Source organism: Pygocentrus nattereri, chromosome 1, assembly GCF_015220715.1.
Source record: "Pygocentrus nattereri isolate fPygNat1 chromosome 1, fPygNat1.pri, whole genome shotgun sequence".
Taxonomy (NCBI): Eukaryota; Metazoa; Chordata; class Actinopteri; order Characiformes; family Serrasalmidae; genus Pygocentrus; species Pygocentrus nattereri.
In genome coordinates, this window is record NC_051211.1 from 43,647,720 (window position 1) to 43,663,109 (window position 15,390).

At 40.3% G+C, this 15,390-nt stretch overlaps 1 protein-coding gene across 1 annotated transcript; it reads left to right on the forward strand.

Annotated features, from left to right (window-relative positions):
* Positions 1-127: 127 nt before the first annotated feature.
* On the forward strand, positions 128-14,602 carry helb (helicase (DNA) B). The gene is made up of 13 exons (XM_017695834.2): positions 128-422; positions 2,193-2,540; positions 4,090-4,328; positions 4,462-5,295; positions 5,455-5,632; positions 6,570-6,711; positions 7,500-7,639; positions 9,513-9,600; positions 9,814-9,873; positions 10,035-10,242; positions 10,490-10,648; positions 12,605-13,114; positions 14,192-14,602. The coding sequence occupies exons 1-13, from the start codon at positions 221-223 to the stop codon at positions 14,288-14,290; spliced, it is 3,207 nt and encodes a 1,068-aa protein (XP_017551323.1). The 5' UTR covers positions 128-220; the 3' UTR covers positions 14,291-14,602.
* Positions 14,603-15,390: the final 788 nt, after the last annotated feature.

The following is a 15,390-nucleotide window of genomic DNA, read 5'->3' on the forward strand; positions in this document are numbered from 1 at the left end:
GGATTTAGAATGGGATGCAATAAAAGCTTCTATAGGTGTAAAGTTTAAGTTTTCTTTGGAGTGTATTGCCATGAATCCGCTGGGGGGCAGCACTGAACCTCAAAACTAGCAGCCCTCGGACGTCAGCCTTTTCTATCACGTGACCAGCGCGGTAAATACGATCCGGGAAGGACGGGAACTGTTTACGTTAGCACACTTAACGAACCCTGAACGTCTCAGTATGTCGTATCGAAGCCCAATAGTGAGTTTGGTGGGTTATATTTTACCAGACAAGGAGGATGACAGAAACGCGGACGAAGACTTTGAAACTGAAGAAGAGGAAGAGGAAGAGAAGGAGCCGGAGTTTCTGGATATGAAGGAGATGGACTCCGTCTCCTCGGGGGCCTACATGTTTAAGACCTCCGTACCACCGAAGACTGAAGGTAAGTTACATAAATGTAACACAGACTTCAGAAAATGTTCCGCAAATCAGAAAACCCTCCTTACAAGAGTGAGGACTTTCCTGTCTGATGGGAAACTGTCAGCTCGAGCTCGAGCGCGATGTCGTCAGCAGAAAAATTCGACAGCATAGATTTTTTTCCCTGTTATAGTGTTATATGAAGTTATATATGCACATATACCAGGGTTTCCTGGCATTAAGCCAGGGTAGCACTTGGGTAGCACTGTCGCCTCCCAGTAAGCAGGGCTTGGGTTCGACTCCCCGGCCGAGTGGCCGTGGTCCTCCGTGTGCGGAGTTTGTGTGTTCTCCCCGTGTCTGCGTGCGTTTCCTCCGGGTTCTGTATTGGACAATTGGACATGCTAAATTGCCCCTGAGTGTGTGTGTGTGTGTGTGTGTGTGTGTGTGTGTGATTGCCTGCCTTCCGCCCAATGACCAATGGGATAGGCACCAGCAACACTGGTGTGTGTGTGTGTGTGTGTGTGTGTGTTTGTTTGTTTTGCCTCGCCTCACAAGCCTACAATCGTAACGTTGATGGACTATGGCCTAAAGAGGCACACTTATCTGGAAATGGCTATTTAAAGCTCATGTATACGTCATGTGCACTTCTGATCATCTACAAACTTGACATTCAGATGTGGCATATTGTATGGCCTGAGTTAGCATTAGACGTTTAGCAGACTTGAGTTAGCATTAGACGTTTAGCAGACTTGAGTTAGCATTAGACGTTTAGCAGACTCGAGTTAGCATTAGACGTTTAGCAGACTCGAGTTAGCATTAGACGTTTAGCAGACTCGAGTTAGCATTAGACGTTTAGCAGACTCGAGTTAGCATTAGACGTTTAGCAGACTCGAGTTAGCATTAGACGTTTAGCAGACTCGAGTTAGCATTAGACGTTTAGCAGACTCGAGTTAGCATTAGACGTTTAGCAGTCTTGAGTTAGCATTAGACGTTTAGCAGACTCGAGTTAGCATTAGACGTTTAGCAGACTCGAGTTAGCATTAGACGTTTAGCAGACTCGAGTTAGCATTAGACGTTTAGCAGACTCGAGTTAGCATTAGACGTTTAGCAGACTCGAGTTAGCATTAGACGTTTAGCAGACTCGAGTTAGCATTAGACGTTTAGCAGACTCGAGTTAGCATTAGACGTTTAGCAGACTCGAGTTAGCATTAGACGTTTAGCAGTCTTGAGTTAGCATTAGACGTTTAGCAGACTTGAATCAATACCAAGTGTTTTCAAAAAAACCTCAAACTCCCAAACTTTACCAAATTTGTCTGTCCCACACAGTTATCTTGCTCTTTCTTGAAAGATTCCATCCATTTTCCAAGCCGCTTCTCCTTCTGGGTCGCGGGGGGTGCTGGAGCCTATCACAGCAGTAATCGGGCGGAAGGCAGGATACACCCTGACAGGTCACCAGTCCATCGAAGGGAAGACGGACAGTCACTCACACCCAGGGGCTATTTAGTATGTTCAATTGGCCTAACCGCATGTCTTTGGACTGTGGGAGGAAACTGGAGGAAACCCACGCAGACACAGGGAGAACATGCAAACACCACACAGAGGACCCGGTCACCCGGTCACCCGACCCGGTCACCAGGCCCTCCTCACTGTGAGGGGACAGGCTACCCACCGCGCCACCATGCTTGAAAGATTATGAACACCATAATCTCTTCACTTCCTGCTAAAACTGTGCTCCTCTTTTTTTTTTTTTTCTTTTTCTGCAATATTAATTATTTTTGCATTACTGTGTCTGCAGTGAACTTCTTGGGCTCTGGAAAGAAGTGCAGGGTTGAAGGCCGCTTTGCTTTCAGGGATCCATGGTGGGAAATCTCCTGCACTGCTAGACGGTTCGGTAACAAGTTTGTGATGAAAGGCTACCCATCCTACAGCCTCCGGACACATCTCACAAAGGAAGGCCGTAATATTGTGTCTTTGTTCCTAAAGGCATGTGGTGTAACCTCTGATTTTGTCACACTGTTCATAAATTGGTTGCCAGAGAACAGACATGTGGACCTCTCTAATGTGGAAGAAGCTCTGAATGACTTTGGGAAGCACGTAAACAGAGAAGCAGCTGACTATGTTATATCTCTACTCTCTAAATCAGGTAGATTATTTATGCTGAAACACATTTTCTGTCTACTTTCTTGTGTTTTCACAAAAAGGTCAAAAGGTGCGGGACTTCTGGCTGTCAAAATATTTGATTGCAACTTTTGCCTCATATTCCTCTCTCTTGCAACTGACAGATGTTTCTTCATGTCCAGGTGTGCCGTGTTAGATAGTTTGTTTAAACAGTTAATAGCTCTAAATATCTACTCTTGGTTTGAGCCCTGTGTTTTGCCTGTAAAGACTGCATTTGTTATTAAAGTAGATGAACCAGCCTGAAGACCAGAGAGCTGTATATGGGCCATTTTGCCATTTTGAAGCTGAGAAAAGAAGTAACATTTTTTAGAGCCATTTGCATAAGCATTGAATATGGCCAATACAACAGTTTGAGATGCACCGAAAAAGAAAGAAACCACTGGTTTCCCAGATATCAGTCCAGTCGGCCAGGGAAAACAGCAGCAGTTGATGACAGATACATTGTGAGAGCCAGAAAGAAAAACCCCAAAGCAGCAGTCAGTGAGATCAACAACAACCTCCACAAGGCAGAGGTGAAGGTACCACAATCCGCTGTTTGAGGAAGACTTAAGAGCAAAAATATAGAGGCCAAACTACAAGATGTAAAAAAAAAAAAAACAAACAAAAAAAAAAAAACTAATCAGCAACAAGAATCAGAAGGCCAGATTTTGAGAAAAAAATGCAGAGATAAACCTCAAAAGTTCTGAAACAAGAACCAAAAAGAAAATCAAATACTTGCTAATGAAACCAAAGCATATAAGCTCATTGGTCAAGGACAGAGTTAAGTATCAGTGCTTGGGCTTGTATGGCTGCTTCTGGAGCAGGCTCATTAATCTTTATTGATGCTGTAACTCATGAGGGTAGCAACAGAAACGCACTGTCTGCCAATTTACAGATAAATGCATCCAAACTAATCAGGAGAAACTATCATGCAGCAAGACAATGACCCAAAACACACTGCCAACACAACAAAGGACTTCATCAGGGGGGAAAATGGAAGGTTTTAGCCTGGCCAAGTCAAACACCAGACCTTAATGCAATTGATTATTTTACCTGCTGAAGAGAAGACTGAAGGGAGAAACCCCCAAAACAAACAACAATTTAAAGAAGCTGTGGCAAAATGCTGAAAAAGCATCATAAAAGAAGAAGACAACAGTTTGGTAATGCCAATAGGTCGCTGGCCAGATGCACCCACTTAATTTAAGATTATTTGTTTCTATACTTTTGCTCACCTATAAAGTTGGTGGTCTGCCACCAAAGGTGATATGTTCTAAGTTGTTTAGCACATCTACGTATTAATCTCAGGACATAAAAGCTGAAATACTAAACTGTTGTCTCATAATCATCTTTTGATTTCAAACCTACATGTCTTAAGTGTACAGCAAAAAACAAAAGAAATGACCTTGCCAATCCAATACTTTCAAAGAAGACTGGATATTCTGTAAAAGCACATGGCTAAATATTGTTTGCCGTGTTGCGTAAATAATATGTCAATGCAGTCTTACTTTCACAATGCTCTTTTTGTTATCAACTAGCTGCAGGGTTGTATGTAAGAGCCGCCAGCATGTATCCTCGTGTAATGAAGTACATGCCGAAATTGCTGCCAGGGAAGTTTTTGAATCTACTAAATGAAGCCAAGGAAGAGGAGAAGCAGGCAACTCCGGAGGTTACAGAAAATGCTGAGACTCCTCCAGAGCAACAGCAGAACACATCCATATTAGCCAAACTGGAGGAGCTTATCAAGATGGATGTATGGAAGTTAGGCTTTAGCTATGTGAGTAAAACCTTAGCAGTTTGTGTAGCTTTGTGTAATGATGGCTTGCATACACTTTGTATGAGCATATTAATCTATGTTCAGAAAAGTATTCTTTTAAATGAATATTTTCGCTGTCGTTTTTCTTCAACAGATCATGTGGAAGGAGTTCCGGTTAGTTAGGTGTGAGGCTAATGTGAATGCAATTAAGGACTGTGAGTTGTTCTCAGATATTCCTGTTCTACAGCAGAATGCTCTGGAGGTATACAATAATCTGAAGATCTACTGCACGGATGGCCACACCTACATTGACCTTGAGCGTCTGCAGGAGAGGATGAGAAAGCGGAAGATGCCAGAAGAGAGTACTTGGAAAGCAGTGGACTTCCTCCGGAAGCAAGGTGTGCTGAAGGTAGAGAGGCATAAGGTTGCCCTAAGAAATTTCTACAAGTACGAGGCAGAAATTGTGGACTGTCTGTCTGAAGTGGCGATGGGGGAACACTGGAAGATCAACCTGGATGTGGAGGAGGTTCTCCGCTCGGCTCAGCGTGTTAGAATGAGAACCAAGGCTGATGCTGATGTAGGGCCATCTGCTTCGGCACAGAAAGCAGAAGAGCATGGGGCTGCTGTAAAGCATGAGCCTATATCTTTGTTAAGCTTGTCTCAAAATTTGGAGAACATTATTGAGGAGGAACCTGATCCCACCCCTATAGAGCTGGACCCTGATCAGGTGCGAGCAGCAAAGATGATATGTGCCAACCCAGTCACGGTGATCAGTGGGAAAGGGGGCTGCGGGAAAACCACTGTGGTCAGCTTGGTCTTTAAAGCTGCCATGGAGCAACAAGAGAAAAATAAAGAGGCTGAGAGTACCAATGAGGAGAATGAGGAGAACAAAAAACATCCATCAGAAGTCCTTCTCACTGCTCCTACAGGCCGAGCAGCATCCCTACTGACAAAGAGAACAGGTTTCAATGCGTACACCATGCATCAGGTTGGTGAAACCCACATTTTTTGTTTTTGTTAAATGCCAGCACAACTTTTTTTTAAACCTGAAGATACTAGACTTTTGGTCTAGTTGAGCTGTGATCTGTATGCTATATTGAGGAGGTAGTTCTTAACTGAACAGTCGTTTTCACTTGATTGCTCTTAGGTGTTGTGGAGTTTCATGAATGCAAAGAAAAAACAAAACAAGGAGCCAGAGAACTGGAAGTTTGCTCATGTACGGGTACTGGTGGTGGATGAGGGCAGTCTGGTGTGTGTGCAGATCCTTCACTCCCTCCTCACAATGCTCACCAAACATGCAAAGCTCCAGAAATTCATCCTTCTTGGTGAGGTCACTGCATACACTGTATGGACAAAAGTATTGATACACACCTCTTAATCATTAAATTCAGGCTTTTCATTCAGTCCCTTTGCCACAGATGTATAAAATCAAGCTCCTAGCTATTCAGTCTGACTTTACATTTGTGAAAGAATAGGTGGTTTTAAAGAACTCTGAATTCGAGTGTGGTATTGTACTAGGATGACACCATTGCCGATTGTCAGTTTGCAAAATTTCTTCCTTCCTAGATATTCCACTGTGAGTGGTATTTTTGGAAAGTGGAAACATTTAGGAACCACAGCAACTCGGCCACGAAGTGTCAGACCCTGTAAAGTTACAGAGTGGGGTTGCCAAATGCTAAGTGCAAAAGTCGCCAACGCTCTGCTGACTCAGTAACTGTAGAGTTCTAAACCTCCTTTGTCATTTACATCAGCACAAAAACTGTACGCTGGGAGCGAGCTTCATATTAATGCCAGTGATTTAGAATGGGATCTCATAAAAGCCAATGCAGGTTTAGTCCATGTAGTGCATGTATATGTTCTTACAATATATGATCAAAGTAATTTTTAACATAATAGAATGGCTGCCTTCCGCCCGAAGACTGCTGGGATAGGCTCCAGCACCCCCCCCCGCGACCCTGACGGAGAAGCGGCTTAGAAAATGGATGGATGGATGGATGGAGAATGGCTGCTATGTTGTTGAATAGTTCACAGTTGAATAGAAATCTGTAATATTTTTGTGTATTTATTCAATTGTTTCAGTGTACCAGTTTATCAGAGTGTGTGATCAATGTGCAATTGAAGTAATATTAGTGCATTAATCATCTGGATGACATTTATATTTATCACTTGATGTTAATCATCACATGTAAATATAAAAATTTTATATATTTTTTTTTTCATGTGCATATTAGATGAATAATGTAAAGTTCTTTCTTTCTGAAGGAGATATAAGGCAGTTGCCCAGCATTGACCCAGGGAACACTCTGAATGACCTGTTTCAGAGTTTTGTGAAGCTGAAATGGGCCATTGAAATGCGCACCAATCACCGTGCTGAATCGGAGCTCATTGTTCACAATGCTGGATTGTAGGTTTTTACAATTTTTTTTTTAACACAAACTTCTATATTTAACCTTGTTATTACTAAAAAGTTGGTTCCTTTATATTGTTTTGCAGCCTAAGTTTTTCATTGTGTTTATTACTAATCATTTTAGTTAGGGATGTGCACAGATATTTGAGTACTTGGTTAAGTGTTCAAAGAGTCACTTTGAATACTGAAATAACTGTCCAGTTGTTATGGCAGGGTCATACATTGTACAATGTGATGAGCTTACTCATATTTGAGAGTTAATATGTGTATTATACCTTTTTGGAATGTGAGTGCCTAAGCATATTTATAGGGAAGTATTGTTAAGGAAGTGATTATGATGGCAAATGCAGCACGACTCGATCACTAACTACTCTTGCTCATGTTAGCTAGGATAAGAAACAATGAAAATACATTTCTATGACGAACATGCTGGCACATCATATACAAGGGAGGGTAAAAAAAAGGCCATCTATATAAAGATACGTCCCCCTCAGTGTCCAGCGTTATACCGATTTTTAACTCATTAGTTATTATTCATTACTAAAATATGTTTTCAGATGTATACTTATGTGTACCCCTAAATGTTTTTACCTATAAAAGCTACAGTTTTCAAGTCATTAATGTTGTCTGAAGTCTTTGTGTTGTTTTTTTTCCATCTGTACAGTTAACCAATTATCTGTTCATTAATCCTTATAGCTACTCGAATATCAGAAAAGGTCAGAATGCACATGCCTGTTGTTACTGGTCCTAATCATAGAGCAACTGTTCCCTTTCTGATTTCTCAGAATCGCAGACATGGGTCATATGAAAAAATTTTCTCATCTGGACTTTGATGCGGTTGTGGACCTGAGCAAACCTTTTAAATTGCCACCACCTGACAAGAAGTTCATTCTCATCCTTCTTCCAAAAGAGGAAAGCGATGATGGTATGTAGAATATTCCAAACAAGCCCCCGAATTGTAAAACTAAAGCAATGAAAGCTGTTTGTGATGTCAGCACTCAAAATCATTAAGACATTAAACCACCATTGGGACAAAAGATGCTTAATATGTGCTTTTAACAATAGCATTTTGTCACGATTTTAACTATAGCTTTTAACATTTATGTAGGCGAAACCTGCTCTTAACAATTTGTTATGAAATAAAAAATAATAGAGTACCAATATCTAGAGCAGAAAAGACCAGTTGTGTGTGTGTGATAGATAGATAGATAGATAGATAGATAGATAGATAGATATAGATTTCTGCAAATATTTTATAATATCTTTTAATGGAACAACACTATAGAAATTAAGCTTGGATATAACTTAAAATAGTCAGTGTACAGCTTGTATAGCAGTATAGTTTTACTGTCCTCTGGCTCAAACACTCATTAATGTCTAAATAGCTGGCAACACAAGGGGCAACACCTCACAGTGAACATGTCCAAATTGTGATCAAAGTGTCAATATTTTGTGTGATCACCATTATTATCTAGCACTTCCTTAACCCTCTTGGGCATGGAATTCACCAGATGTGCACAGGTTGCTGCTGGAATCCCCTTCCACTCTTCCATGATGACATCACAGAGCTGGTGGATGTTAGACACCTTGCTCTCCTCCTCCTTCTGCTTGAGGATGCCCCATAGGTGCTCAATTGGCTTTAGGTCTGGAGACATACTTGGCCAGTCCATCACCTTTAACTTCATCAAGGCAATTTTGGTGGTGTGTTTGGGGGTCATTTTTGTGTTGGAAAACTGCCATGTGGCACAGTTTCCGAAGGGAGGGGATCATGCTCTGCTTCAGAATGTCACAGTACATGTTGGAATTCATGTTTCCCTCAGTGAACCGCAGCTCCCCAGTACCAGCAGCATGCATGCAGCTCCAGACCATGATGCTACCACCACCATGCTTGACTGTAGACAAGAGAATGTTGTCTTGGTACTCCTCACCAGGGCCACCATCTGAGCCAAACAAGTTTATCTTGGTCTCGTCAGACCACAGATCCATGTTCTTGGACTGCTTGTCTGTTTGCAGGCTTTCTTGTACGTCAGTTTCAGAAGAGGCTTCCTTCTGGGACGACGGCCATGCAGTCCGAGTCAATGCATTGTGTGGCGTATGGTCTGAGCACTGACAGGCTGACCTCCCACTTCTTCAACCTCTGCAGCAAGGCTGGCAGCACTAATTCCGCTATTTTGAACACGTGGACTCAACTTCTTTGGTTGACACTGGTGAGGCCTGTTCCGAGTGGAACCTGTCCTGGAAAATTGCTCTATGACCTTGGCCACCATGCTATAGCTCAGTTTCAGGGTATTAGCAATCTTCTTATGGCCTAGGCCATCTTTGTGGAGAGCACCAATTCTATTTCTCGCATCTTCAGAGAGTCCTTTGCCATAAGGTGCCATGTTTAATATACAGTGTTCAGTATGAGTGAATAGTACCCAAAACACCAAATTTAACAGCCCTGCTCCCCATTCACACCTGGAACCTTGTAACTCTAATGAGTCACATAACACCAGGGAGGGACAACACCACAATTGGGCACAATTTGGACATGTTCACTGTGAGGTGTACTCACTTGTGTTGCCAGTTTTTCGACATTAATGGCTGTGTGTGTACTCACTTCTGTGAGATACTGTATATTAGTTATAAAAAGCTGATCTGTGCAAGTTTGTTATAAGTATACCAATTAACACTTGGCCCATTGTAATATTCACACTATGTAATCGTTTTGCAACTATTTATGCACTATTATTAAGTCAAATCATGGAAAGGTTTGTGTTTGCATTGTATCATTACGATTTCTTTGATTTCTATTTTAGATCTGCAGATTTCCATAAAAAGACTGCTGGAAGGCCCAGCACCTGGGCTCAAAAATGATAAATCTTCACAATTTATTGCCTTCATGAGGTAAAAATATTGGTCAGATATGAGTACAGACCTGGGTGGGTTAGATTTTTTTCCAGACAAAGATTAAGTTATTTTAAGTTATTTTCTGAATCTAAATATGTAAATGATATGTAAGAAGCCCAAAGTGGAGAAAATAAGTAATTTACAAATTCCAGATTATATATTATATTATTCCATATATAGATTATATTATTCCATGCTTTTTATTAACAGGAAGGACTGTGCTTTGATCAATGAACTTTGCTGCAAGCATTACTCAGGTCATACCATGAAGTAAGTTAATGTAAAATGACTGCATCAGTCTGTATTTGTTATATTTGACCAGTATCCAAAATAGTTATTGATGCAGTACATTTTATTTACATTGTTTAATTGTAAGTCCAGATTCTGTGTACAATTTTGCTCAATTGTTAAATTGTTGTTTATCCTTTCAGAGCTCTTAAAAATAAAATAAACTTCCAGGTGGGCGATAAAGTTTGTTGCACAAGGAATGGCTATGTGACAGATTTAGACCAAGAGGAAATAAACAAAACCTGTTCTGGGGAAGTGAACAAGGATGATTCTGAGGAAGATATTGAGGGAACCCAAAAGAAGATGCAGAAGACTCGATTGTGCAATGGGGAGATTTTCTTCATTAAAGAGGTGTGGAAAACAGTTTTGCAGTGATTTTTCTAGCCAGCAAAACATTCAGTATCAGTGTCATTAAGATCAATTGAAAAGTTTAAAGTATAACTGAGTCGACTTAATTTTTTGGTGGTGGTTTTACAGAGTTGAGTTTTCCACAGTTCTGTGTTATAATGCAAGTACAATGTAACATTGCTCAACAGCAGCGTACTTGTTCAGAACACGCTGATTGGGTTGAGAATGGTCTGTGTCTTGTTCTTGGCAGGATCTGACTACGGAGGAAGCTGGTAAAAGGGGCAGTAAGACACGGAAGCTGCAGCTGAGTAACGAGTCTGACAAGGTGGTGTTGACTGTTGATTACAGAGAGCTGCAGAGACAGTGCAAACTGCGGCACGCCTGGGCCCGAACCATCCACACCTTTCAGGTAGGCGTCTTGCCTATAGTAATCTCAACACACCCCTCACCTCCATAGCAAGTCACATTTTTACCTTCTGTTTACATGCTTCCCCCCTTTGTAATACAACATAGGAACATGCAGTATTTGCACATATTCTCTTCACTCTACGGCTCATATTTGTCCTTGTAGTATAAACTCAAAAAATGTTTTCATGATTAGTATAATACTAAACATGCAGCATTTTTGTAATATTTAAATTAGTTATTTTTTGCTAAAAAGATGCAAAGAAAATAAGTGACAAAAGTGCAGTTAAGCATTTTTCTAAAGCTCTGTTGGAGCTGGATTATTTTTTACCAGAGGAGGGCTGGTAATGTAATTTGTAAGGGATTTCACTGGCTGATTAATTTGGGGTAAAGTATATGTGTATTTTCCCAGAATTACCTCCGATCGCCTGGATCAAAATGGTATAACCCAGACGTTCACTTCAGCATTAAGATTTAAGCAGATCCAAACAAGCCACAAACAGTTCCAGTTAATATCAGAGAGAACAGCATTAGGCTAGAAAATGGGCTCATTCAACTTCACAAATGTTTCTCAATTGCTGAGAAATTACTCCTTCGTTTAGTTTCATTCTCTTTCTATTTAGCTCATCACAAAAATATTATAGCTGTCCTGTTTTAAACTTGAAGGCAGTAGAACTGTGCCAAGAGATCAATTGTAGCAGGTGCAAGAAAAGATACATAGGCCAAGCTGCTAATAACTCCCTTTGCTACCATATGTGTATCAAACATACAAGTCTACCATCTAAAGTGGGCCATTCAGTTACTTCATCTGTATTTCTGCCTGTTGTTAATTGCTAAAGACCTGTCAGCTGTAAATTACTGTGGTCAGCAATGGCATGTTCTTCCATGTGTTTGGTAGATGTAATGTGTGATAATGTTACTTGAATCTTCTGTTCATATCTCCTGAAGATATAGCTTTAAATATTTAAATGGACATTTTCTACATTTGAATGTGCAATTTTTTTTTTGTTGAATTCAACAAATTCTGAAATTTAACATTTTTTGACTGCCCTACCAGTCAAGAAGAAATGCAATAGCACAAGCAAGGAAAATCAGGAATGCTTGACGCAGTATGTACAAACCTACTGAAGCTGATTTTAAAAATAACTTATACCACGTCATAACCTTCTTTCATGAGTGGTGATGGAGCTATCATAGTAGGCTATGCTGGCTATGTTAGCTTTAGCTTTAGCTTGAGTCGAATCAGTCTTGACATCAGTCTTATGAGAGTAAAGTTTACATAAACTTAACTGAAGATTAGGACTGTCCAATTTACATCAAAAGGGAAGAAGATTCTAGCAAAGATCATATACTGGAAAGATTGTTATTCTTACAGCCTACATTCACATTGTATTCCCACAAAGAGCAAAATGACAGTTGCACTACATTTGATCACATAGCATTACTGAGTTGGGGTTAAAGAAAAAAAAAAACATGCATTGATGTGAGTCACCCTGTAAAGCTTGAAGCAGCAATTTAGTCAGAGGTGGTGGGTTTGGATTTTGCGGTTTAGCAGTAGAGTTTTTCAGAGCACAACATACATTTTTACGTAATAAAGTCTTGCATACTGGCTCAAACAAAAGCTCTGACTTGATGGTTATGTCTCAAAGGCAAAATTAGCATTATACTGATAAAGATACACTAGTAGATAATTCACTTAATTCCTCTGAAAACATATCCTTCTCTGAATTTTGACTGAGCTCTCTTTAAATATTCTTTCCACATGCTTGCCATGATCAGATTCATTTACTCAGGGAAGCGGTCTGAAGAACACCCAATGTTACATGATGTTCCTCTGCACCTTGCATGCAATTGCACATTTCCACCACAAAGGTCTCCAGATCCCCAAATCTTACACGGTGTGGCTTTAAATCAGTAATTAAGGTTCACTGGGGCTTAAAAACTGCCTTTTCTTTTACAGGGCTCAGAGGAGAAGACTATTGTATATGTCCTTGGGGATGGTAGATATCAAAACTGGCAACACGTCTACACTGCTGTCACACGGGGTCAGCAGCGTGTGTATGTCATTGCAAAAGAGAATGGCCTAAAGCAAGCCATTCAAGGACTTGTCATCAAGCGCTGTACACGATTAACCGGCCTGGTCACAAATCTGGTTGGCAAATTACAGACAGTGAGGGAGGATTTGTGCACTCAGCCCATCCAGTCTCAAATTGGAACTCCAAAGCGAGGTTCCAACTTTCAGCCATTTCAGTCCCCGCAGCAGTCTTCGCCGAGCCCTGGTCTGTCCCAGGCTTTTTCAAGCCCAGTGAGGCTATGTGCAATGCCTGTCTTTATGGGTACTCCTGGGCGAAACCAGAGCAGTGCTGGTGATGAGTTTGTGGAATGCAACATCTCCCAGTCAAGAAGTCCAGGTCTGAGTAAGCGACAGAGCAGCACTGACAACTGTGCTACACCAGCCAAACAGCTAAAGGTAAGACTAATTAATGCCTAAACAGCTAAAAGTGAATATTTGTGCCATGTTCTGTTTGAAATATCATCAGTAGGTTGGGTGCGTCCTTACCTACAGTTGTCTGTGAAGAAGCCAACTTGCAGAATAAAGCATGACAGATTGCAAAGGATATTGGGTAGCAAAAATGGGTTGCGATTTATGGTGCCTTCACTCTGTCCATGTTTTATCTCAGTAGTAACATATCAGTCATCGTATCATAATTGGTTTAAACAACATTTGCTTTGGATTTCTGGCTTTCCTATAGTAAAATTACAAATAAAAAAGGGCTCGTTTGCTGGACCTGTTTTAGTCTTGAACTAAATCGAAGTGCCAGTGGTGGAATTTCTTTTTAGTCTACTCTTGGGCTTAATCATGGTCTGAGAGAATTCCTCCAAAAGGTTGACACCATACCCTTTCATTTATCAAACAGATTAATTTAACATTTCTGTTCACCCTAAATCTTTGTTTATTATTAGCAATTATTATACTGTAGGCAAGAAATAATACTAAAATTAAATGTTGAACGATGGCAAGTACCACTAGTTTTGTATCTGACTAGACTTATGGTTATCTGTTCTTCATTTGTTTTCTTTTCCCTCTTGTTTGCTTTTTGTTTTACTCCTGTTTTGTCACTATGCTTCATTTTTGGGCTGTGCTTTCTACTATAGCTTTGTGAAGTGACTCAGCTTTGGAAAAGTGTTACAGAACTGAAACAACATTTTTTTATTATTATTATTACTTGAATTATTGTATTGTTTATATTTATAATTATTATTATTATTATTTGAATTATTATTATTACATGAATTCCAGAAATGTTGAGACAGTATGTGAAATGCTAATAAAACAGAACACAGTGATTTTCATTTCACATCAACCTTTTTCAAATTGTAAGAATGTCACTCAGCTGTAGCTGTAATGCAAACTGTAATTGATTTCACACTGTCTGTGTTTTTTGATTATTTTTTGTGCTTGATAAAATATGATTTTGATGTTGGTACCAAGTAAGTCCTGTTCTAGTTCTACGTTGGCCTAGTACAATTTTGGTTGTTTTTGCAGACTGCTGCAATGGAATCACCACTGGGCTGTTCACGGCTGGAGCACCTATGTCTTGATGGCCACTCTCCCAAATCCCATGCCAGACAACTTTTCCAGTGAGCCCCCAGACTCTCCAAGACCAGCCACAGTAAAAGCAAGGAGGATCAGGAGCACCCTGCACATTCAGTACAGAAGTACAGAATGTCGTCTTGTACTTCTGGGCATTTCTATGCATATATGTTTTACTTTTTTCCATTTGCACACAAAATTCATTTGTGATAAGTGTCAGATTTCAGTGTGTCTGTGCAAATGGCGTGCTGTCTGGCAAGAGATGATTTTTATTCCCTATTTTATCATGCATGCTTTAAACATATAGGTTTATTTTCAATGGGTGTTGAAATAAAAGTACCCACTGCTACTTAATAACAAAAATCATGTATACCGTGGCATTTGTGTCACTGCAAGTGTTTCACAAGGTTGGACTTTTATACCATCTGGCTGGTGAGCAGTTACATAATCACATATGACATTTATGCTGAGCAAATATTTGAAGATCTGATGTTGAGGATAAACAGTCCCTGACTATGCATTATGTAATACAGATTTCTTTCTCATAAGTATTTCACAAAGTGCAATTCTACTTTTAGTTTTATATACAAGGTGTCTGTCTTGCTTGCAATAAGGCACTATAGCAAATGTGTTGAGTTTCTCTTGAAATCATTGAATTGCACATGATAGATGCTGAGATTTTCGTTGGGAGTGACAGATGGACAGGATTAGAAATGAGCAGATCAGAGGGACAGAGAAGGTGGAGCAGTTTGGAGATAAAGCCAGAGAGGCCAGGTTGAGATGGTTTGGACATGTGTTGAGGAGGAATAGTGGATATATTGGTCAAAGAATGTTGGAGATGGAGCTGCCGGGTAGAAGGAGAAGAGGTAGACCTCAGAGAAGGTTTATGGATGTAGTGAAGGTGGGCATGGAGATGGTTGGTGTGAAAGTAGAGGAGGCAATGGATAGGGCAAGATGGAGGCAGATGATCCGCTGTGGCGACCCCTAAAGGGAGCAGCCGAAAGAAGTAGTCAAACAGTGCAACAGGTATAATGTGTTGAAAATGATGGCAACTTTTAATTTGTAAGACTTATTGCCTTTTACACTAATACAGCAGCGAAGATCTTTTTGTTTTTATAAATTATAAAATATTGCTTTGCTGTATGCTTTCA

Excerpts from the sequence above, each read along its gene's own strand:
- helb (XM_017695834.2), top strand. The coding sequence starts at position 221 with ATGTCGTATCGAAGCCCAATAGTGAGTTTGGTGGGTTATATTTTACCA. Across the intron at positions 6,712-7,499 it reads ATTGTTCACAATGCTGGATT|AATCGCAGACATGGGTCATA; the intron begins GTAGGTTTTTAC and ends CTGATTTCTCAG. Across the intron at positions 9,601-9,813 it reads CAATTTATTGCCTTCATGAG|GAAGGACTGTGCTTTGATCA; the intron begins GTAAAAATATTG and ends TTTTATTAACAG.